This window comes from Magnolia sinica, chromosome 10, assembly GCF_029962835.1.
Source record: "Magnolia sinica isolate HGM2019 chromosome 10, MsV1, whole genome shotgun sequence".
Lineage (NCBI taxonomy): Eukaryota > Viridiplantae > Streptophyta > Magnoliopsida > Magnoliales > Magnoliaceae > Magnolia > Magnolia sinica.
The window spans coordinates 20,296,053-20,320,674 of NC_080582.1; the positions used below are offsets into that span (position 1 = coordinate 20,296,053).

At 40.7% G+C, this 24,622-nt stretch overlaps 1 protein-coding gene and 1 pseudogene across 1 annotated transcript; both read left to right on the forward strand.

Moving 5' to 3' along the window:
* Positions 1–443: 443 nt before the first annotated feature.
* LOC131258138 (laccase-17-like) lies at positions 444–9,306 on the forward strand. Its single transcript, XM_058259247.1, has 6 exons — positions 444–648; positions 733–884; positions 1,186–1,430; positions 1,516–1,644; positions 6,433–7,392; positions 8,970–9,306. The coding sequence occupies exons 1-6, from the start codon at positions 553–555 to the stop codon at positions 9,098–9,100; spliced, it is 1,713 nt and encodes a 570-aa protein (XP_058115230.1). The 5' UTR covers positions 444–552; the 3' UTR covers positions 9,101–9,306.
* Positions 9,307–10,191: 885 nt separating this feature from the next.
* LOC131257383 (laccase-17-like) lies at positions 10,192–19,712 on the forward strand (annotated as a pseudogene).
* Positions 19,713–24,622: the final 4,910 nt, after the last annotated feature.

A 24,622-nucleotide genomic window follows, 5' to 3' on the forward strand; every position in this document is an offset into this window, starting at 1 on the left:
ACAACCATACCATTAGCCTCTGACCTGACCAAATTCACTTACAATTCATCAAGCCCAATTCAGACCAACCCAACCCGACCTGACCCAACCCACCATAAACTCAAGTCTAAGAATGGAATATTACACTAAGGCTATCCACAACCTCCCTCAGTTATTGAATACATAAATATTAAATTCATCTATACTAATTTTCTTTATTTTGTTTTGGGTTTTTGCTCTATCAGGTGGGGTCATTTATAACCTATTGATAACTTAAATGTGCCGGCTGGGTAGCGTAGGGTTCAACCCAAGCCTGACTCATTTACATATATGGGTGAAATTTCTAAACTGAGCCTTGGCCCCATCACGCCTTGAAAGGCTGGGCCAATTGACCCGTGGGCCAACCCCTATATTCAAAATGCATTCTATATAAACAACTAGACACAAACAACAGCAATACTAGTCGTGAGAGAGAGAGAGAGAGAGAGAGAGAGAGAGAGAGAGAGAGAGAGAGAGAGAGAGAGAGAGAGAGAGAGAGAGAGAGCTTCTTCTCTTCTCCAAACATCGGTTCCCATGGTTGCATTGCTACTTGCACTGAGTGTCTTGTTCCTCTTGCCAGAGCTCACATATGCCGAGCATGCTGGCATTACCAGGCACTACAAGTTCGTCGTATGTAGGCTAATTTCCATTTACCATAAGCTAATGATATATGATTTACATTTTCCTTAATATTTTTCAACTGTTTGTTCTCAGATTCAGTTGCAAAACGTGACACGGCTGTGCCACACGAAGAGCATCGTGACCGTTAATGGCCAGTTTCCGGGACCCACAATCGTTGCTAGAGAAGGCGACCGGCTTGCCGTTAAGGTGGTTAACCACGTTCAGAACAACATCACCCTGCACTGGTATGTAACCCATCTTACCACCTTAATACGTTTTTATGTAAATAATATAATCAGACATCCATCCTTCTGAAATGGGACCCCATCTACATGAAAGTCCTTGGAGTGTATCTCTTGGATTCATGGACCATTCTCTAATCTAGATCATTCGTGTCATGGGCCCCACCATCATTATGACCAACATGATCTACCACAAGTAGGAAAAACACACATCTCCATAACAATTAGGAGATTACAAAGCAAACAACAGCCTTAAATACTGATGAATTAACCTAAGATGCATTTGATTTGGATGTGAGAACAGGCATGGTGTTCGACAGTTCAGGAGCGGATGGGCGGACGGGCCCGCCTACGTGACGCAGTGCCCTATTCAAACGGGCCGAACGTATGTCTACAACTTCACGATCATCGGCCAAAGAGGGACGCTCTTCTGGCATGCACACTTCTCATGGCAACGATCGACCGTCTATGGGCCTCTTGTAATCCTCCCTAAGCGCGGCGAACCTTATCCGTTCATCAAACCATACAAGGAAGTCCCGATCATCTTCGGTAATTACAAGGAAGATCATAAGATTATACCACCTAAAGAATAATAATGCAAGGCAATTAATTTGAATTTGGATTTGAATGGCAGGAGAGTGGTTCAATGGGGACCCTGAGGCCATCATTGCACAGGCTCTACAGACCGGAGGTGGTCCGAACGTCTCCGATGCATACACCATCAATGGCCTCCCTGGTCCCTTGTACAACTGCTCGGTGAGAGGTATTTCTACTTACTACGTGGGAATTTCGGTAATGGGTTGTGGGGTAGAGGGGGGCCCAGGTAGACCCCTGGACGACTCGTTTGTAATTTGGGCCGAATTCCCCATTTCATGATCGCCATAAGTGGGCCTTGATTGGGCTCAGCTTAATCTTCTTTAGAAAATTTGTCAATTCGAGCTAAGACCATTTATCTATCTATGCCTAATTTATGGCCGAGCTAGTCCCGGTGGCCTCTAATGGTCCAAATGCGCACCAAGCCGAATGGGCCTATTGCCTAGACCATACTGGCTCACCCATAAGAGTGACAAATATCGCTAAGATTTTGAAAATCTCATGAAATTTTCGTGAGAGACGAAACATATAATTTTCGAAAATATTATCAATTTTGATTTTTTTTTTTTTTTTTGAAATATCCCGATATTAATGTAAAAAATATTTAAAATGAGAATAAGAAGTTACAGTACTATCCTGGGCAATAACCTCAAAATTTAAAAATCTCCAAAAAATAAAAAATAAAAATCTCCAAAAAATAATAATAATTCTAGGGCTAAGAAATATTAATCCCAGAAACAAGATTTGTCCAGGGCCCTGTTGGGCTTTTGGGCATGTCCTGCTTCAGTCTAGGCTTGGGCTGAAAAACTAGGCCCAAGGGCCAGACCAGGCCTAAAATTTAAGCATGTTTAATAACTGGGCCAGGCCTGGGATATGGAGCCATCTGCCCGACCGGCCTTGTTTATGATGTATCACGTGGCATAGATACTTTCCTAGCATGGCTGGACCAAAAGAAGGCCACACGAAAGCGGAAGTAGTCTGTCATATCTGGGCCCAGTCCTATGTAGGGCATAATGTGTTTGGGCTCTAAGGCTTCCGGTTCGAAGAAATTCAATCCAGACAGGGAGAAACCACTGTTCGGAGTGTGAACTATAAATCAGCCATATGTCTGTGTGTGTGTAGGTATCATTACATGACCCATGAATTTTTACTGTAATAGACCATTTAGAGTCAATCAATTCCTAAGCAAGTTGCATCTGTCCATTTCGCAAGAAAACACACACTTCCTATTCAAATTTGCGGTTTAAAAAATAATAATACTATTTTTAGTAATTCTACTTTTATAATAATTTACTATTTTTAGTAATTCCAATTTTTGTCCTTTTTTTTTTTTTAAAATTTTTTTTTTATAGAGTTTTATATTTTCATCTTTTCGTAGAAATTATTTGTAACATCCTAGAATTCTTCTAGTAGGGTTTATCTAGACTTTTTATTTTTGGAAATTAGGCTTTGGAAGAGTTTTGCTAGACTTGAAACTTTTATTAGGATTATAATTTTGCTACTTTTGGTAATTACAAATTAGAGTTTATTTTTTCTTCATTAGCGGTGTAATTGAGGAAAAAAACATATTACATAATTATTGTTTAATAAAATTTTGCATTTCCTTTTTTTTTTTTTAAATTATAATTTTTAAATTTAAATTTTTTTTATTTTTTATTTTAATAATAATAATAATAATAATAATAATAATTATTTAAATCTTGTGGATTCAATAATAACCATGTGAATTCAAGGCTTTTCATATACTGAAGTAGACGGTGATCTTCCTCATCACACCCTTCCATATGTCATTTGGTATAAGAGCGAGGCTTTTATATTTTTTCCCGGCTCAATAACATTTAACCAAGGTTCGAGTAACAGTCACATGAATGGTGTTTTGGGGGATTATCCTTTGATAGTGATGATATTTGAGACGATGTAGCGAGAGAATTTGCGATCCATGTAAGGACCGTAGGCAATGATTGATTGCATGATAGAAGTTTTAGGATGAACCCGTGTTCGTAATGATGAGCAACATAAGATTGATGATGGAGTTCATGTTTATCATGTTTATAGTGCCAAACCGGTGATGAATTGCAGACAATTATCCAATAATAGTAAATTGCAGACCACCACTTTGATTGTAAGGAAGTTGTTGTATACACTAAATTGTATACAATGGTAAAACATTTTTTGAATGAGGTGCACTGTGAACTAAATAGTCTGTGATCTAATCATAAATGACAAGAGTAGTGCAAATCTCATGTCAAAGAATATGGTGGAAAGGTTGTAACTGAAGATAGAAAGGCGCCGCTCTTCATACACGATTGGATGGATTAAGATGTTAATGAAACAAAGATAACTAAACAATGCAGTATTCCCATATCTCTTGGTAAATATTATAAGGATGAAGTAATGCATGATGTGGTCGATATGTAAGCTTGTCACATGCTACTTGGTCGACCATGACAATATTATGTTAATACTATGCATAGAGGCCAGGATTTTATATATATATATATATATATATATATTTGTTAAAGATGGTAGAAAGATTATCATTGCCCCTATGAAAACCGAGAACTAACACAAGCCTTCTAAGTTAAAGGGATAAACTCTCGCAATCGAATGAAATTTCGTCAAAGATATTAAGGTGACGGGGGAGATCAATGCATTAATTGAAAATGAAAAAGAAGTAGAACCTGCGAACATTTGAGGAAAGTCGAAACCAGTATTGCAGAAGTTCAAAGGAATTATGCCCTATGAACTTATGACAAATTGCCCCCTACGCGGGATATTGCTGTTACTTAGGTGGAGTTCGTCGATCAACAACATGTATAATCGATCCACCAACAAGTCCCCATTTGAGGTTATGTATGGTCGCATTACCAAACATACACTTGACATGTTCCCTTTGCTTAAGTTATCGGTTGTGAGTGTTGCGACATAAAATATGGTGTACCAAATCGCAATAATGCATGTCAATGTCCAAAAAAAGTTACTGAAGTCTAATGTTAAGTATAAGAAATATGCTGATAATCAACGATGCTAAAAGTTGTTTGAAGTGGGTGATAATATACTAGTTCACTTGCGCAAAGAAGATGTCTTTAACTGAAATATATAAAAGGCAAATGAATAAGAAGAATGATGCCTATGTTATTGATACTTCTGCGGGCATGGAAATATCAAGGAATTTCATTGTGGCAGACTGGTATGAGTATCATGAGCCGAGTCTGTTGAATAACTCAAAGACAAGTTCTTTCCAAGTGGAATGGACTAATGTAGGACGTTGCACAAATTCATTCCTAGCATGGTTGGACCAAAAGGAAGTGAAAGTAGTCCATCAAATCTGGCCCTAGTGCTACGTAGGGCATGACGTAGTTGGGCCTTAGGTGTGCCTGATTCAAAGAAATTTAATCCGGATAGGGAGAAACTGTGTTCTAAGTGCAAATCATAAATCGACTGTAACTTTTGATCTAGGTTTCATTACGGGACCCCAGACCGATGTATTTTTATTGTAACAGGCCATTTAGGGTCAACCAACAAACAAAGTGGGTTGTGTCCATCCGTTTCACGAGAAAATGCATGCTTCTTGTTCAAAATTGTGATTTTTAGGGAAATTTACTATTTTTAGAAATTTCAAATTTTTTTTTTTTTAAAAGTTTGGTGATTCTGATTTTAGAAAAATTTAGTAATTTTAGTAATTCTAATTTTTATCTCATTCTCTTATTTTTAGAGGATTTGGTTTTTAGAAATTACTTGTAATCATGCCAAGACTCTTTTAGTTTTGATAGATTTGAGACTTTTGTTAGGGTTAAAATTTTACTATTTTTTTGGTAATTACGAATTAGGATATACTTTTTCTTTATTAGCAGTGTAATTGAAGAAAAAACACATTACATAATTTTTAATTAATAAAATTCTAAATTTCTCCCTTTAAAAAAATAAAAAAAATAAATAAATTGTGGATTCAAGAATAATTGTAAATTCAAGGTTTTGCACATTTGAGATAGCCAGTGATCTTCCCCATCGAACCATTCCTTATATCACCTTAGGATTTCAAGGGTGTTTTTATTGGAATGAGATTTGGTGAAGCTGATATAACGCTGAGTTGAGTGAAGCCCCAACATGGAAAGATTTGATTTGGCCACATGCCTTGGCCAGAAATGGGGCTACCCCATATCATATTTTAAAGTGGTTCGATTGATGGAGGGAGTGGATTATGTGTAGCCTGGCGGCCTCACTCAAGATGGTCCAAACCTTACTGTGGAGCCCAACTTGATGCATGTATTCTATATCCATGCTGTACATCCAATTTTGTCAGATAATTTTAAGGAATGAGCCTATAAATGAAGCAGATCCAATTCTCAGGTTAACCAAACCATAAGAAAAAAGGTGACCATTATAAAGATGATATTTGTTCATTCCCTTCATCCTGAATTACGTGACTTTATAACTGATTGGATGGAAAATAAATACTACCAGAGCATTAGAGTAGGCCTCAGGAAGTTTTTAATGGTACGGCGTTCAATCACAATTGTCTTCTGTAATTAATATGGTCCTCCTGAGATTTGGATCTTCTTCACTTTTAGCCGACTGACAGTGGATATAGAATACATTTATCAGGTGGCCCCCATGATAAGGGCCACACCTAATCGGCTCGATCCCTTCTAATCAAATCTTCCCACGTCGGGAATCACTGAACTCAGCGCCTCCCAGGCCTCACCAAATCCAGTCAGGTTTTTATCATATATCATGGATGATGGGGCCCACTTTATGACCAGCCAGATACTGCACAAAAATGGGTGGCTAGGGTTCCATCTGGACTCAGGCCTAGGCCATTTTTGGTCCCGTGATGGGTCTGAGCTGACTCGGCGCCATTAGGTTTTACTTTGTGAGCTGGGCTAGGTACAGCCCATGCAAGGACTGCAGCCATTGGATCTCTTACATTTCTTTCGAGTTGCATGGTGTGGTGCAGATACATTCAAGCTGAGTGTGAAGCCTGGGAAGACGTATCTCCTCCGTCTAATCAATGCAGCCCTCAACGACAACCTCTTCTTCGGTATCGCCAACCACACACTCACCGTAGTTGAAGCCGACGCTGTCTACGTTAAACCATTCCACACCGACAACCTACTCATCACACCGGGCCAAACCATCAACGTCCTCCTCAAGTCCAACCCACATTACCCGAACGCAGCATTCTTCATGGCGGTGAGACCCTACACCACAGGCCTCGCCACCTTCGACAATTCCACAGCCGTCGGATTGCTCGAATACCAACCACCCAATTCATCCCATCCCTCAAACATTCTCCAGCTCTTCAACCCATCTCTCCCGCCCCTCAACGACACGTCCTTCGCCACAAACTACACCCAAAGACTCCGTAGCCTGGCCAATGCACAATTCCCAGCAAACGTCCCTCAGACCGTTGACAAGCAGTTCTTCTTCACAGTCGGCATGGGTCTCGATCCATGCAACAAGAACCAAACCTGCCAAGGACCCATTGGAGCAAAGCTCTCTGCATCCATCAATAACGTCTCTTTCGTCCAGCCAATCACAGCCCTCCTCCAGGCCCACTTCTTCGGGAAATCAGACGGCGTCTATGACACCGACTTCCCAAACAACCCTCCGTTTCCATTTAATTACACAGGTGCCCCTCCGAATAACATGTTCGTTGGCCATGGTACTAAGGTGGCGGTGCTTCCATTCAATGCAAGCGTCGAGGTGGTTTTGCAAGGCATAAGCATTCTCGGCACAGAAAACCATCCTTTCCATCTCCATGGATTCAATTTCTTCGTTGTCGGGCAAGGATTCGGAAACTACGACCCGAGCAAAGATCCGTCTAGCTTCAACCTCGTCGACCCCCTCGAGGGGAATACCTTTGGAGTTCCGCCTGCCGGTTGGGTCGCTATCCGCTTTCGAGCCGACAATCCAGGTCAGGGTAAATCTGAATATGTGTTATTTGAAATGGGTATTTGGAAATTGTCGTTTTGAAATGATAGCTGGATTCCCGCCAACTGTGATCTTTTGAATGTTGATGGTGGGGAGAGAGTGGGAGCACCAGCTTTCGGTAACGGATTGGCTACTCTCCCAGCCACCAGCCAATGGATTGTGGTCGGTGCTCTGTGGCCCCACCATGATGTATGTGTTTCATCCATGCCGTCCATCTATTTTCCTAGATCATTTTATGGTATGAGACAAAAAATAGGTATATCCAAATCTCAAGTGGTCGGTGGCCTGTCGTCGCGGTTTTGGCAGTGACGCCGCCACTAGCCATGTGGCTAGTTGTCAGTGGCCTGTGGGCCCACTGTGATGTATGTGTTTTATCCACACTGTTCATTCATTGTTAAATATCAATTTAGGGCTTGGCACAAAAATTTAGGCAGATTTAAATCTCAGGTGGACTACACCATGGGAAAACAGTTGATATTGATGTCCACCCTTTAAAACCTCTTAATGGCAGCCCGTAGTGTTTCTTTGACATCCAACCTGTTGATTAGGTCATTCGGACCTGGATGAAGGCAAAAAATAAATATCAACTTGATCCACAACTTTTGTGTCACTTCAATTAACACTGTGCGGTCCACTTGAGATTTTGATATACCTTATTTTTGGGCTCATGCTATAAAATGATACAAAAAAAATGGGTGGATGGCATGGATGAAACACATACATTATGGTGGGGCAGCACCGACCACTAGCCATTGGCTAGTGGCAGTGCCAGTGTCACTAGCCATTGGCCAGTGCCCTGTTGTGTTGATCCATGCAAGGGGAGCCCATTTTTAGTTGATCCAAACCGTCAATCCAATTGCCCCACCGTAGATGGGATATTTTCAGAAAATATCCCACGTTAGAAGAACCTAGCCATTTGATCAATGACCTCAAGTAGTCACGTTATAGAAAATAATGGAAGGCCACCCAAAACTACATAGTCAGGTATGATATTTTGGCATCCCACACTTTCTGAGTTGACAACTCTTCTGGATGGGTGGTGCCCACCTGGATGCTTTCATGGCATCCAAACCGTTCAAAAGGGTTGGATTGCCAATAAATAAAATGGCCCAGAAAATAGGCCCATCCGAACCATCAAATGAGCCACCACATGAGTCAGCAAAATATGGGTGGTTGTCCATTATTTTGCATGGTTTGGTCCACCATAAACCTTGCTAGCCAACTTGTGTACTAATAGAGGCTCCCCATCAGGAGTAAGAGGTTTACAAAAACTTAGGTCTATACAAAAATTAAGTAGCCTACACTAAAAATAATTTAAAAAAAAAAGAAGAAGAAGTAGCCTACACTAGAAAACATAAAAAAAAAAAAGAAAAAAAAAAAAGAAGGACAACCACACAAACTTACTGAGAATTTCGATTTTTGGACCATCCGGCCCGGCTTTCATGATTTATAATTTTTCTCAATGGATTTCAGGACACAATGTTAAAAGTACAAGGGTAATAATCTAATGCCTGATTTTATTTTTATGCTGACATGGTATGGTTGATGATGTGGCGACAGGTGTATGGCTCATGCACTGCCACCTGGAAGCCCATACCAGCTGGGGCCTGAAGATGGCATGGTTGGTCTTGGATGGGAGGTTGCCCAATCAAAAGCTGCCTCCTCCCCCGTCTGATCTCCCCAAATGTTGACATTGGACGTCTGTGATGGGATTCATTTGGTTTTAGAGTGTCCCATTTTCTTTGATTTTCATGTAACTTATTTTTATGTGTTCTTTTTTACTTTCATTTTTTTTTTTTACCGTCTCTGTGAAAAGATGGAGTCGCTTTGTAATATACGAGCCAAGGAGTTTGTGCCGGTGGCTTCAATAAGATCAACGGTTCGAAGTTCATCATCAGCTTGAAATCTCCGTACGTTTTGTATACTTCTAGCCATTTAAAATGAGTTAATGATCCAGTGCTTCTGGATGCACAGAAATCTGGCGTCCCTCTGCATTGTGCACTGCACGTGTGGAACACGTGCATGATGATCTAGACCATTTATCCTGTGGGTCCCATGATGGATAGTACACTAACAAAAAATTGCCTCGATCAGTCTATCCTAACCATCTAATAATGAACCGTTTTTCTACTTTGGACATACAGAAAGAATGAAGTTGAACCATCCAATATCTAGCTAGAACAATTTGTCCATCAGGCGCCCACCCTGTGTTTGGACTAGGGTGAAAAGTCGAGATGGGAAATTTCACCGTTAAAACCATCCAAATTGTTTGTGGGGTCCACGGTGGTGTGTATCCAAATGGCTCTTAGCCAAACTTGTTGATAACCTTATATGGGTGGGCCAAATGAGGTAGGGTTCAACCCAAGCCTGGCGCATTTAGATAAACGAGTCAAATTTCTAGCCTGAGCTGGACTCACTAGCCATTTAACTTGTCCGAACCCACCTCACAAGCTGGTCCGGCCAGTCAAGTCGTGGGCAAACTCGACCCATGGCCACCGGTAGATTGAAAATGCATTCCACTAACGTCCATAATCTCATCACCTAATCAACCAAACACTCTATATAAACAACCAGACACAGACAGCAACAATGACAATCGTATTAGAGAGAGTGAGTGAGACGGATTTTGTCTCCATCAAATTGCATTTCACTAACTTCCATAATCTCATGACGTAATCAACCAAACAGTCTTTACATAACAACCAGACACGACCAGCAACAATACCAGTATGAGAGAGAGAGAGAGAGAGAGAGAGAGAGAGAGAGAGAGAGAGAGAGAGAGATGACTGCTTTTCTCCAAACATCAGTTCCCATGGCTGTATTGCTACTTGCACTGAGTGGCTTGTTTCTCTTGCCAGAGCTCACATGTGCCGAGCATGCGGGCATTGCCAGGCACTACAAGTTCGTGGTACGTAAGCTAATAGCCATTTACCATAAGCTAAAGAAATATTATTGACATAGCCCTTAATATTCTTTAACTGTTTGTTTGCAGATTCGGTTGAAAAACGTGACGCGCCTGTGCCACAAGAAGAGCATCGTGACTGTTAATGGCCAGTTTCCAGGGCCCACCATCATCGCTAGAGAAGGTGACCAGGTCTCCATTAAGGTGGTTAATCATGTTCAGAACAACATCACCCTTCACTGGTATATATGAACCATCTAATTACCACCTTAATATTTTTTTTCCTTCTTATGGAAATGATATAATCAGACTTCTGAAATGGGGCCCATCTACATGACACTGTCCTTCGAGGTTCTCTCATGGATGCATGTACCATTCTCTAATCCAAACCATTCATCCAGTTTGTCCCACCATGGATTATAACTAGCCCGTAATTCAGACCGTTAGTGTCATGGGCCCCAGCATCATTATGACCAACATGATCTGCCACAAGTAAGGCTGAAAGTCGGGCAGGTTGGGTCGGGTTTGTGCTCAACCCTAGCCCAACCCTAGGTTCCTATACCTCAACCATAACCCAACCCAACCAAATATCGGCTTGGGAATTCTCAACCCAAGCGGGCTCGGTTGGGTTGGCCAGGTTGGTAGGCTAGATATATGCTAATATTTTCATTATTACATTAGTCTATTATATTTTCAATACACGTCTTAATTTTTTGTACCTATAATTTTGTTAATTATATATGTAGTTACTTATCATAAAGAAGTTCATTTTTTCTAAACAAACAAGCTCAAATATAGGATAAATACTCCTTTAAAAGTTGTATTGTGTATCAAGCAATCTATTTGGGCGAGAGAAATCCAGCATATCTTGTTAGCTTGAATAATCAGAAATGACGTGGACCAATGAAACCCGACGGCATTGGACTTTCATGTGCCTTCAACACAGACGATCTGCACTCAATTATAATTAATTTCTAAGGAATTTATATATTGATCGGGTTTGAGTTGGGTCAGGCAACCCAAGACCTCAACCCGAGCCCAACCCCAGTTTTATTGGGTTGGTGTTTGTATGGCATAAGCCCGAGACCAAATTAACAAGATAGATCCTGCCCAAGCCCAACCCAATGTCGAGTCGGTCGGGTTGAACCTGCCCAACTTTCTGCCCTAACCACAAGTATGTAAAACATACATCTCTATAACAATGAGATAACAAAGCTGATTACAATCTTAAATATTGATGAATTAACCTAAGATGCATTTGATTCGGATTGTTCTGTGGATGGTTGCTGTGAGAACAGGCATGGAGTTCGACAGATCAAGAGTGGATGGGCAGATGGGCCTGCCTACATGACCCAGTGCCCTATCCAAATGGGCCACACCTATGTCTACAACTTCACCATTATCAACCAAATTAAGGGGGACCCTTTTCTGGCATGCGCACATCTCATGGCTACGATCGACCGTCTATGGGCCCCTTGTTATCCTCCCTAAGCATGGCGTTCCTTACCCCTTCATCAAACCATACAAGGAAGTCCGGATCATCTTTGGTAATCACAGGCAAAATCATAAGATTAAATCGCCTAAATATAATAATGAAAAATTGGATTTGAAATGCAGGTGAGTGGTTCAGTGCGGACACGGAGGCCGTCATCACGGAGGCTCTACAGACAGGAGACGGCCCCAACATCTCTAATGCATACACCATCAACGGCCTCCCTGGTCCCTTGTACAACTGTTCGGTTAGAGGTAGCTGTGCTTATTACATAGTAATGTTTGTAATGGGTTGTGGGTGTTGGAGTGTTAAGTACCTTGATATACATTGATACACCATCCTCTAATAGCTAAAGCTTGAGCTTTTAGATCAAGTGATTTTATTTTATTTTATTATTTTATTTTATTTTTAAAAAATCATGCTATCAAAGCGAAAGGTTAAGTGTTTGAATTCTAGAACTAGCAAATATGCCACCAGATTATATTCTCTAACAGAAGCTATTTATGGTGTGAGTTGAGTGTTCCTCCGCCCTTGCCTGATATGTTCCCGTGCGGAGTTCCACCTTACACATGTGGTGGAATGTTGGAGTGTTAAGTCACTTGATATACATTAATATACCATCTTCTAATCGCTTGAACTTTTAGAGCAAGTGGTTGTTTGACAGTGAGGTAGAGGTTGGCCTGATCCACGGATCTGGCCCATTTGCAATTTGAGCTGAACCCCATCTCATTATCGCAATAAGTGGGCCTAGACATGGCTCGCTGCAATCTTCTTTAGAAAACTTGTTAATTTGAGCCTAGCCCATTTATCTATCTAGACCTAATTTAGGGCCCGGCTAGTCTTGATTTGCCCACATGCACCAAGCCTAACGGCCTAGACAATCTTGGCCCACCAATAAGATGCATCCATCAGAGTGACAAATATAGCTGAAAATCTGAAAATTGGGTGGTATTTCCATGAGAAATAAGCTAAATAATATCATGGCAACAATATTACAAGAATTTCAAGCATCATGGACTTTGTTTTTTGCATGATTTTTTGTGATATTCTACTAAATATCACTATATTAATGTAAAAATTATTTAAAATATTAATCAGTTCATTGTATAATTATGTAGATTAGAATTTTAAATTTTTTTTATTAACTTTATAATTAAAATTTATTATTATTTTTATTATTTTTAGCTGAATCTTGCCAATGAATGTGGTTTGGCCAATAACACTACCACTAGCCTAGTGGTCCGTACTCTATGGGCCACCATGATGTACATATTTTATCTAGGCCGTCCATCCATTTTTCTAGATCATTTGAGGGCTTGATTCCAAAAATGAGGGGATCTCAATGTCATGCCCTGAAAGTAAAATGCGGTGTGCACCTTTAGAGCTAAGTTATGGTTCATGATAAGAGGCGCAATGCAATGTATTCTAAGTTCTCACCAATAGTTAATGTTCAAACATCCACATAGGCTATACGAAGTCACATCTTTCCATTGTCACAACCATCACAATTTTAAATCACATTACTAATTCTGAAATTCAACTATGTCCACCCATTTAGGATTCTATTCATTTATAAATAACTATTATCATTTAACAAAAAATGTCTATTAATCAGTAAAAATGTTTACTAAAAATTATCCAAAACAATGTCTAATTATGAGTAACATAATGAAATTCTAAGAATCATTATCATCAGTTATTATTAAGGAATCAATTTAATTAGCTCATCGTAGTGAGTTCGTCTTCAAATAAGTATGACCATTGGTCTTATGGATCATTCGCCAACTGAGTCTCATTCTTTGGCACTTGTTTGGTTTACCTGTCTCGTTCATCTCTTTACGACTGTCAATCCACAATGTTAGTTGCTTAGGCTAGTGAGTGAATCCAGCATACTTCATACGTAATACAATATAAGATAGCGTAATAAAAATGAATTGGTATGTGTGCATGCATGAGTATGGATGCTGAGATGTCATGACATGCATGTCAAGTGGGATGATCACCCACTTAGGTTGGATATATATCCGTCAACTTAAAAACTATACCCGACAGACATCCATCATAGGTAGGCATGAGCAATCTATAACCCGTCAAATATCCAGCATAGTAGACATGGGCAATCATGCATTTACTTTGTGAGTAGAATTCTATTAACGTGGGCATCTGGTAAATCTGCCAAGCATAACCATGCAGGGAGATCCCTCATGAACCCAAGGTACGATGTGTGAATGCATTCACAATGGATACATGTAATGTATGCTCAATGTCTATGCATCAACATGTATAGTTAATCAGATACATCTCTCTCTGAGAGGGATAATAGATCTATAATATCAATGATTAATATATTTGCATATTCAATATTCATTAGAATCATTCAAGGCATATATCATAAAGAAACGATCATAATAAGATAATATTTCAAAATTACATGGCAGGCATATCAATCATAACAATCATAATCATTCATATAATTTATTTTAATCATACAGGTATGAGACACTTTGGGATTCACTCACCTATTTGTGGTAGGATCGAATACTTTAGATAATCAAACGCTATAGAAACTATACTTCAAATTCATATTAAGATATTTTAGCATGCCACAATTCAATCACATTATTCCAACAAGTGGGGTCCACATTTGATTCAAGTAAGATGTCCCAACATTAATTCTTAATTTTAAATTTAGAAAATAACAGTGTTTATCGATCGATCGAGATAGCTCGAGGGTCCTCAATCGACCTTCCTTAAGTCTTTGAATTCTTTTGGCCACATTCAATCGATCAGGCTTGGTTGGATTAAATCAGTTTGCATGTTGGAAAAAAAAAAAAACGGTCGACTTCGATTGATTACTACTCAAGGTTCTCCTCAATTGATTGAAACTTGATTTCAATCTATCGAAACAAATTATGAATTATGGTTTTTAATCTCTAAATGAAAATTGACCTCTTGGATCCATTGAACCCTTCAATCAATCAATCGAAGTTGGACGGGTTTTGCCTTTTTTTTTTTTATATATAAAAAAAGGTGACTTCCATTTCATAAACCAGGATTTACAGAAGGTGAGACGCATCACTTAAGATTCGGGCTTTCCCTGACAAAAAGGAAAGGAAAGCCTATCGTAAAGAAACAAAGTAAAAGGACGGGGCCAGCTCAGCACGAAAAGATAGGGAAAGAAAGCTAGGACCCCCTTCTAACAGAACCTAAACTCAACCTGTCGAGGAACAGGAGGCCTCTGGGGATCAGCGGGAGATCAGCATGAACCATGAATAGAGCAGACCTTTGGTTTTCGCTCCCCATACGGGCCAAAGCATCCGCGGGCCCATTCCCTTCTCTAAGGATATGAACAAAAAGAACATTTTCGGATATGCTGAGGTTCTTGATTCTATCGATCCAATACTTCTATTTCCAAGCCGGAACAGCGCGACCAGAAAGGAAATTTACCACCAGCAGAGAGTCAGACTCCACTAAAATGTTGGAATACCCTGGACGGAGACAATGCTGAAGACCATCATGGATGGCACGCAGCTCCGCTCTCGTGTTGGAGGCGACACCAAAGCCAGCATAGAAAAGGACGGGTTCTGCCTGTTATGCAATTCGTTTCTAAGAAATTCTAGGATTTCTACTCCATCTCTTATGCTTTTATAAACTTGAACAATAAAAGGGTTTGACCCAATACTAACTATTGATTTCCTATAAATGAAAACTAGGAAAATAATGGGTTGTTCATATCCGTAATATCTTGATTCTAAAGTTGAAATGATTCTGCAACATTGTTTATCTTTTGACAATACTTTCCATATATTGATCACTGTGAGAAATCTATTCGGTAAATCAATTTAATTACGATTTGACGCTCTACGTGATTTGTCTTTAAAATCTATAGGTTCGAGTTTTCCTAGACTCAGGCACCTGGAATTCACATAGCCGATCTATCAAAATACAAAATCTCACTTAAACATTAACTCTTGTTATCAAGACTTCTCCATAGATCAAAACAACGAGCTTAGTGTTAATCCACCACGTTCATTGGTTAGATATAGGGCTTCTAATTTTTTTTTTTTTAAACAAAAAAATTAAAGGAGAAATTGATGAAAAGTTACCGGCTGAGGCCTCTCTCTCTCCCTGCTCTTTAGCTTTAGGTTTTCTGTAGGAAATTTTCATGGTTCTTCCCCTTTAAATAGAGAAAGAGCCCTGAATGTAGAAGATTCCACCAAGGCTTTGTAATTTTTGGCAAAAATATAAATACCATGTGTTAGGAATCAATAAACTAACATATCCTTCTAACAAGAGTACCCCTGCCAACTAAGTTAAGTGTTTGGTTTTTATTATAAATCACATAATTAAATGCTTAATTCGATTAATTCAGAATTTTAGGTGGCTCAAAAATCAGTGGCATTATACTAAATCTTAGGTGTACCACACCACAGGCAAACAATAGTGATTGAATGCCCACCATTAAAAACCTCCCAAGGCCTACTATGATGTTTTTTTGACATCCAACATGTTGATTGGGTCATACAGACCTGGACGATGGGAAAAAAACAAATATCAACTTGATCCAAAACTTGTAGCCCCCAATAAATTTTTAATGATGGGCATTTAATGAACACTGTTTGCTGTGATGTGGTCCACTGAGATCTGGATCTACCTCATTTTTGGATTCATATCATAAAATGATCTGAAAGACAGATGAGCAACATGGATGAAGCAAATATATCATGGTGGGGCTCACAGAGCGCTGACCACTAGCCATTAGCTAGTGGCAGTTTCACTGGCCCATTTGCGTCCCTTCCCAATACCATCCTGATCAATAACCTTAAAAATCTCCTGGAAATTCTAGGGCCAAGAAATTCCTAGGCTGTTGACCACCTGGCAGGCTTTCAGGCCTGGCTCACTTCAAGATGGGCACTCACTAAATGGGCCCAATGGCAGGGCCTATGCCTAAAATGAAGCCCGTTAATAACGGGGCTGCAACTAGGCTTATTTAGAAGCCATAAGCCTGGCCCACCTAGTTTAGGATTTCAGAGATCTGGACTCTGGCTCCGGCTATGCATAACCATCATGGGTAGAGCTCGGGCCACCTCGGCCCTGGGTTTTACTCTGTGGGCTGGGCGTACACAGACATAGGTACAGCTATTACTATCGTAAACAGGCGTAAACAGACCTGGACTGGCCGTAAACTACCTCGGGCTACCTTACACCCAGCCCAACCCATTGCTATCGTATCCATCATCTCTCACGTTTCTTTCGGCTTTCCTGTTGTGGAGCAGATACATTCAAACTGATTGTGAAGCCTGGAAAGACGTATCTCCTCCGTCTGATCAACGCAGCCCTCAACGACCAGCTCTTCTTCGGCATTGCCAACCACACACTCACCATCGTCGAAGCTGACGCCGTCTATGTTAAGCCCTTCTACACCAACACCCTCCTCATTACGCCAGGCCAAACCGCCAACGTCCTCCTCAAAACCAAGCCACATTACCCAAATGCCACATTCTACATGGCAGTGAGACCCTACATGACAGGCTTCGGCACTTTCGACAATTCCATGGCCACTGGATTTCTTCAATACCAACCACCCAATTCATCCCATCCCTCAAACATTGGGCCGCTCTGCGAACCATCCCTCCCGCCTCTCAATGACACATCCTTCACTGCAAACTACACCCAGAGACTGCATAGCCTGGCCAACGCGCAATTCCCCGTCAACGTCCCTTGGACTGTGGACAAGCAGTTCTTCTTCACAGTAGGCCTTGGAACCAATCCATGCCCCAAGAACCAAACCTGCAAAGGACCCAATGGAGCTAAGTTCGCTGCATCTATCAATAATATCTCATTCATCCAACCAAGCATGGCTCTCCTCCAGGCCCACTTCTTCGGGCAATCCGGCGGCGTCTACGCCGCCAACTTCCCAAACAACCCTCCCTTCCCATTTAATTACACAGGTGCCCCTCCTAACAACACAATGGTTGGCCATGGTACTAAGGTGGTGGTGCTTCCGTTCAATGCAAACGTCGAGGTGGTGATGCAAGACACATGCATTCTTGGCGCAGAAAGTCACCCTCTCCATCTCCATGGATTTAATTTCTTCGTCGTCGGGCAAGGATTTGGAAACTATGACCCGAGCAATGATCCGTACAGATTCAACCTCGTCGACCCTCTTGAGGGGAACACTTTTGGAGTTCCGTCTGGCGGTTGGGTGGCTATCCGGTTTCGAGCAGACAATCCAGGTCAGGATGAATCTGAACATGAGTTTTTGGAAATGGGTATTTGGAAATTCTCGTTTTGAAATGGTTCCTGGATTCCCGCCAACTTTCTTTTGACTGTTGATGGTGGGCATTGAGTTTGTATTCTCAAAAGAGTGTTACTGTCTGTGATCATTGTTGTGCCCTGATGTGCTGATCCATATGCAAGTGGAGCCCATGTTTAGCTGATCCAAACCGTCAATCTGATGGTCCCTCCGTAGATGAGCTGTTACCAGAAATATCCCACGTTAGAAGAACCTAACCCTTTGATCATGGCCCGCAAGCAGAGAGTTGATTAAAAATAAATCAAAGGTTCAGAATGAAAGACGAATACCGGATAGTTTCTCCGGAGGTTGAATTTTTTGAGTAATTTCCACCATCCATAGTGAGGCCTACCGGTTTGATGGATCTGATCATCTATCCAGGGGATCCACTTGCACCAAATGCACACATCATGTCGCTCTCCATGTTTAAGTATAGACCTTTTATTTCTTTATTTATTTATTTTGGTTAGCTTGTTAGTACATCCACGGTCAGTTCACACTTCACTGTTAGCCACCCTCACTTGGGAAATTGATACCAAGACCACAGTATTGAAATGAGGTTTCTTTCACTCAATCTACCACTTAGAGCTATGGATCCGGGTGTGACCTTTTATTTATTTTGCATCCGATGGAGGTGGCCGGTTCCTCTCCACGTTTGTAGAATAAGCTAGTTGGAGAAAAAGAAAAAAAGAGACCTTATTCTTCAAATGATGCTTTCATGCCATCCAAGCCGTCTCGAAAGAACCCCTGGCCTAATATAAGTTGGGTGGCCCAAAAACTAGGCCCTTCCAAACATCAAGCGAGCCACCACGTGAATTAAAAGTTTTTGGGTGGTTGGCTATTCTTTCGTATGGTTTGGACCACCCAAACATTTTCATGCTATCCAACCTGCACACCAAAAGAGGCTCTCTGTCTTAATGGGGTTTACAAAAAATAAAAGGCCCATGCAACCATCACGTCACACTATAGAAAAAAAATGCACAACACTCAACATCTCTAAATTCAGGTCTGATTTTGGTGGCATCCTGCTTTCATGATCGCCTTCTTACGCTTTCATGGCATCCAAACCGTCCAAAAAGGTTACCCTGCTAATAAAGAAGGTGGCCTAAGAAATAGGCCCATCCAATCATCAGGCTGGTGAGCCACCGAATGAGTTAGAAAATTTTGGGTGCATGGTTGTTCATTATTTTGTGTGGTTTGGCCGGCCATGACCCTTTTGAGCTATTCAACCTGTCTAGGCTTCCCATCGGGAAGGGGTTATAAAAACTTTCACCTACGTACGTTTAAAAAATAATAATGGACAACCACACAAACACTTCAAATTCACATAGTGAATAATTAGAGGACTGATTTTTGGAACGTCCACTTTCATTGTAGACAATCCCTCGGAACGGGTTTCAAGAAATGGATACATAATGTTGAGCTCCACTAGCAATGTAGAATTCTCATAGATGATTTTATGCTGACATGTGGCGTGGCAACAGGTGTTTGGTCATGCACTGTCACCTGGAAGTCCACACCAGTAGGGGCCTGAAGATGGCATGGGTCGTCTTGGATGGAAATCTGCCCAATCAGAAGCTGCCACCTCCACCGTCCGATCTCCCCAAGTGTTGACATTGGACGTCTGTGATGGGGTTCATTTGGTTTTAGAGTGTGGCCCATTTTCTTTGATTTTCATGTAACTTATTTTTATGTGTTCTTTTGCTTTCATTTTTCCCGCCTCTATATAAAAAGATGTAGTTTTGTACCATTGGAATGAAGAGTTTGTGCCGGTGGGGTCATTTAGCTGCATGGATTCAATGGTAATCAGTGCGAATGGCAAAAGGCTTTTACGTTTGGGAGTCGGATTAGCTACTGAACTCGACAGCAGCGAGTCTGGCTACTGAATTGACGTCACCATGTTCTGTGGGACCCACTATAAATGTATGTATTATATCCACACCGTCCATTCAGACCGCACCACAGAAAGCAGTGGGGATTGAACACCTTTCATTAAAAACTTTTTTCACCCACAAAAGTTTTCGATCAAGCTGATATTTGTGTTTTCCCTGTGTTAACTTATAAACAGGTTGGATCTCAAATAAACATCACGCATTAGAAAGGTTTCAATGGTGGCTGTCACTGTCCCCATGTTTTTCTATGGTGGGTCAACTTGAACTTTGGATATGTCGCATTCATTGGCTCATGTCCTAAAATTATCTCTCTAAATGGATGGATGGTGTGGATACAACACATACATCATGGTAGGGCCCACATAACGTGGTGACGTCACTTCATTACCAAATCTGACTTGATTCAGCCAGTCAGCCAAACCTAACTAATTTTTATTTTTTTTTATTTTTTTATTTATATTTATTATTATTATTATTATTAATTTTTTTTTTTTTATACACGCACACACACCCTCACACACTCATGCTAATGGAATTTCACCACCTATAGATACTGGAACCGTTTACCGGTTGTTGAAACCTCTGGGAATCTACCACCCGAGCAAGAGGAGTGATCCAAACCCAACTAAATTTCGTACCACATATACTTATCATTTTAACACATCTTGTGGCCAGAAAAGTCCTGTTTTACAAACAGCAGCGCAGGCACATGTAGGTAATCAGTTCTCACATGATCAATGCATTGTGGGGCCAAATTGGATTCCCTTAGCCTGGTATGTCCGGAAACGGATTGGCTACTCCCCCTTCCGCTAGCCAATGGCTAGTGGTCGGTGCTCTGTGGGCCCGACCATGATGTATGCTTTTCATCCATGCCGTCCACCCATTCTTTCAGATCATTTTATGGTATGAGCCCAAAAATGAGTTTGATCCAAATCTCAAGTGGACCGCACAGTGTTGATTGAATGCCCAACATTAAAAACGTCCAGGGGCCACAAAACTTTTGGATCAAGCTTATATATATATATATATATATATATTTCCTTTAATCCAAGTCTGTACGACCAAATCAACAGTTTAGATGTCAAATAACCATTACAATGGGTCCTAGGAGGTTTTTAATGGTGGACATTCAATCACTACTATTTTCCCATGGTGTGGTCCACCTGAGATTTAGATCTACCTTATTTTTTTGATCAACCTTAAAATTATCTTTTATAATGGATGGACGGCGTGGATAAAACACATACATCATGGTGGGGTCCACATAGCACCGACCACTAGCCACTTGGCTGGTGGCAGTGTCACTAGCCAAACCGTGTCCGGTATGGCCACAGGTACCATACCCATAAATAGAAGTCAATAGTGGACCACAACATAGATGGGCCAATGACCTAAAAATTGTAATAAGGGTGAGTTTTAAGATTTTCCATTTATAGACATTTTTGAGTTGTTACTCCAAATTTTATTGACCATACAAAAATGGTGGTTGAATTTTATTTACGGACTTCCAACCAGAGCGAATTTCAGGCCATGGACAACTGAAGAGGCGTCTAACGGATTATACGGCCTGGATCGATACATTAATAGCCATAGTTACTTATTGTTTGGCTGTTTCAGTTTAGTCACAATCACACTGCAAATGCTCACAATGATATGTTATCTAGAAATGTAAATGCAATTCACGGAGACGCGTAGGATCTCTGCCAGTCATCTAACCCATCCTACCATGTACATGTTCTGCTGCAACTAAGGCTGGTCCACTCATCAGGTTAGTCACACAAGCATGAAAACAAAAGAGAGATCTGATCATACCAGCAATGGCACCATAACTTGTGGTGCTGTACCATCTTCCGTTCAACATTTCACTTGTATAGTGAATCTGTACCATGAAAATACTAAGCCCAACGTGAAGATATTAGGCTAAAAAAAATGAGTCCGTCTGTTCATCAAATGGGCCACAACGTTGGAATCAACAGACTACTGATGATGGTGATCTGACTCAAAATCTAGGTGGGTCTCTCGTTGTCAGTGACTCAGCGGATCGTTGAGATTTTCAAGAAGGGTGATTTCCATGTTATGGGCTATGGTTTTCATAGCGCAGATGTCCTACATAAGTGGCATGTTAGCGGAAAAGATGGTATGGTCATGTTGCATGTACATGGTCAGGTCTCTGATAAAAAATCACAACAGAAACAAAATGAACAAATAATTTATAAAGGGTTTATATGAAAAGCCACCCACTTTTACCTAATTAGATGGAACCACTCACAAAATTTTCTTTAAATGTCAGCACCTACATTTTGGGAGGTATATTATTTACCACCTTCCATGCGATCCATGTTCTATGGTTTTTTTATTTCTAAAAATAACAAAGAAAAAAACCCTAGAAGTGCTCATATATTTGCACATTGATGGAAAGATCGGTCCTGATTGTTGTCCACGTACTTTTAAACAATGTATGTCGTTGTCCACAATCTTAGGATGGTCCCAATCCTTATAAACGTACTGTTCAATAGTCTATATCGCTATCCATAGTAATAAACTCTTAAGGTATGTTTGTGGATTTCATAAATTTGCTAACAACAGTTACTTTGATTTCACTGAAAGTGTTAAAATAAACGGACCCCTCAAAATATGAGTGGTGACTTCTAAAATATCAATTTTCTTTGGATGGTTCTATCTAATAAGCCCAATAAACAAGTGGCATTTCATAAAATCCCTTAATTTGACTAAGGGCGTGGTCGTTTGTAGAGGGAGTCGCATCTCATAGGATCCTATGGCCAGTCCCACTTAGTTGATCAGTAGGGCTCTGTTGATGATGATAATGAAAATGATCAACTTTTGTATTTTTTGATAAGAAATGTAAAAGGAGAAAAATATTCTCGTCTATTTTGTATTTTCTATTGATAGTGTATATTTACAGAACAATCATGGTGCTATATTTGTACAACTAAAATGGTGCTATATATAGAATGTACTATGAGTTGTACATGACTGTGCTTGATATGAGGCTTGATTTGTGCAATTATTCTATACACGGTTGTGTTTGATATGGGGCTTGATTTGTGCAATTATTCCATAACTGTCAATACTTCCCCTCAAGTTGGAGCATGAAGATCTGTAATGCCCAACTTAGATTTGAAGAAGATAAATAATTCGCGACCCAAAAGGTTTTGTGAAGAGATCAGCTTGTTGTTGGGAAGTGGGTGAATAAGCGGGAGTAAGAAGACCAGCACGAATACACTCACGCACCAAGTGGCAATCAATCTCTATGTGTTTGGTGCGTTCATGGAAAACCGGGTTACGTGCAATGTGAATGGCAGCTTGATTGTCGCAGTGAAGTAGTGCAGGGTGAGAATGAGAGATTGTGAGATCACGAAGAAGAGAGCGTAACCATTTAATCTCACAAGAGGTGTTGGCCATGGTAGGATATTCAGCTTCAGCAGAAAAATGAGAGACAATGGATTGCTTCTTAGTACGCCAAGAGATGGGGCTATCGCCAAGTTTGACAACAAAGCTAGTGGTAGATTGGCAAGTCATAGGGCAACTGGCCTAGTCAGAGTCACAATAGGCAGATAATTGGAAACTGCAGGCTGAAGAGAAAAATAAGCCATAACTGGGAGTGGTCTTCAAATACCGAAGTAACCGGAGAGCGGCTTGCTGATAGGGCGAACGAGGAGCATGTATAAACTGGCTTAAAAGATTGACTGTGTAAGTAATATCTGAACGTGAAATGGTCAGGTAGATGAGACGGCCAACCAAGCGGCGGTAAGAGGCTAGATTAGCAAGAGGGATACTATCAGTGTCATTGAGTTTAAGATGTTGCTCCATAGGAAAGTAAATAGGATGAGAACCAAGTTGACCAGCATCAGAGAGAATGCCCAGAATGTATTTGCGTTGGTTGAAAAAAATTTCAGCAGGTGAACGTGCTATTTCAATGCCAAGAAAATATTTCAGATTCCCTAGGTCTTTGATCTTGAATGCAGTAGCTAAGTGGTTCTTAAGAGTAGTGATGGCGGTAGGTCGTTGCCAATAATAAGAATGTCATCAACATAGATCAGGATGGCAGTGAACACGGTGCCCGTAGTCTTAGTGAAGAAACTATGATCAGCATTAGATTGAGAAAAACCTGCCAAGGTAAGAACATGAGACAGTTTGGAGTATTGTTTAAGACCATATAAGGATTTGTCCAAGCGACAAAAACGCTTCTCCCCCTGAAGGCAATAACCAGGAGGTGGATGCATGTACACTTCTTCATCAAGATCACTATGAAGGAAGGCATTGTGAACATCCAATTGGTGTAAAAACCAACTTTTAGCTGCAGTTATAGCAAGAAGACAGCGAAGTGTAACAAGTTTAGTAACTGGAGCAAAAGTATCATGATAACCTAAACCTTTTACCTGGGTGTAATCCTTGGCAACCAACCGAGCTTTGTGACGTTCGATAGATTCATCAGCCCTGAGTTTGATTTTGTAAACCCACTTAAAACCAATGGGTTTTTTGTTGGGAGGAAAGGGTTCGAGAGTCTAGGTATGGTTGGCTTCCAGGGCTTTGATTTCATCAGCCATAGTAGCCCGCCAGTGAGGGACAAGAATGGCTTGAGAATAAAGGTGAGGGTCATGAACATTTTTG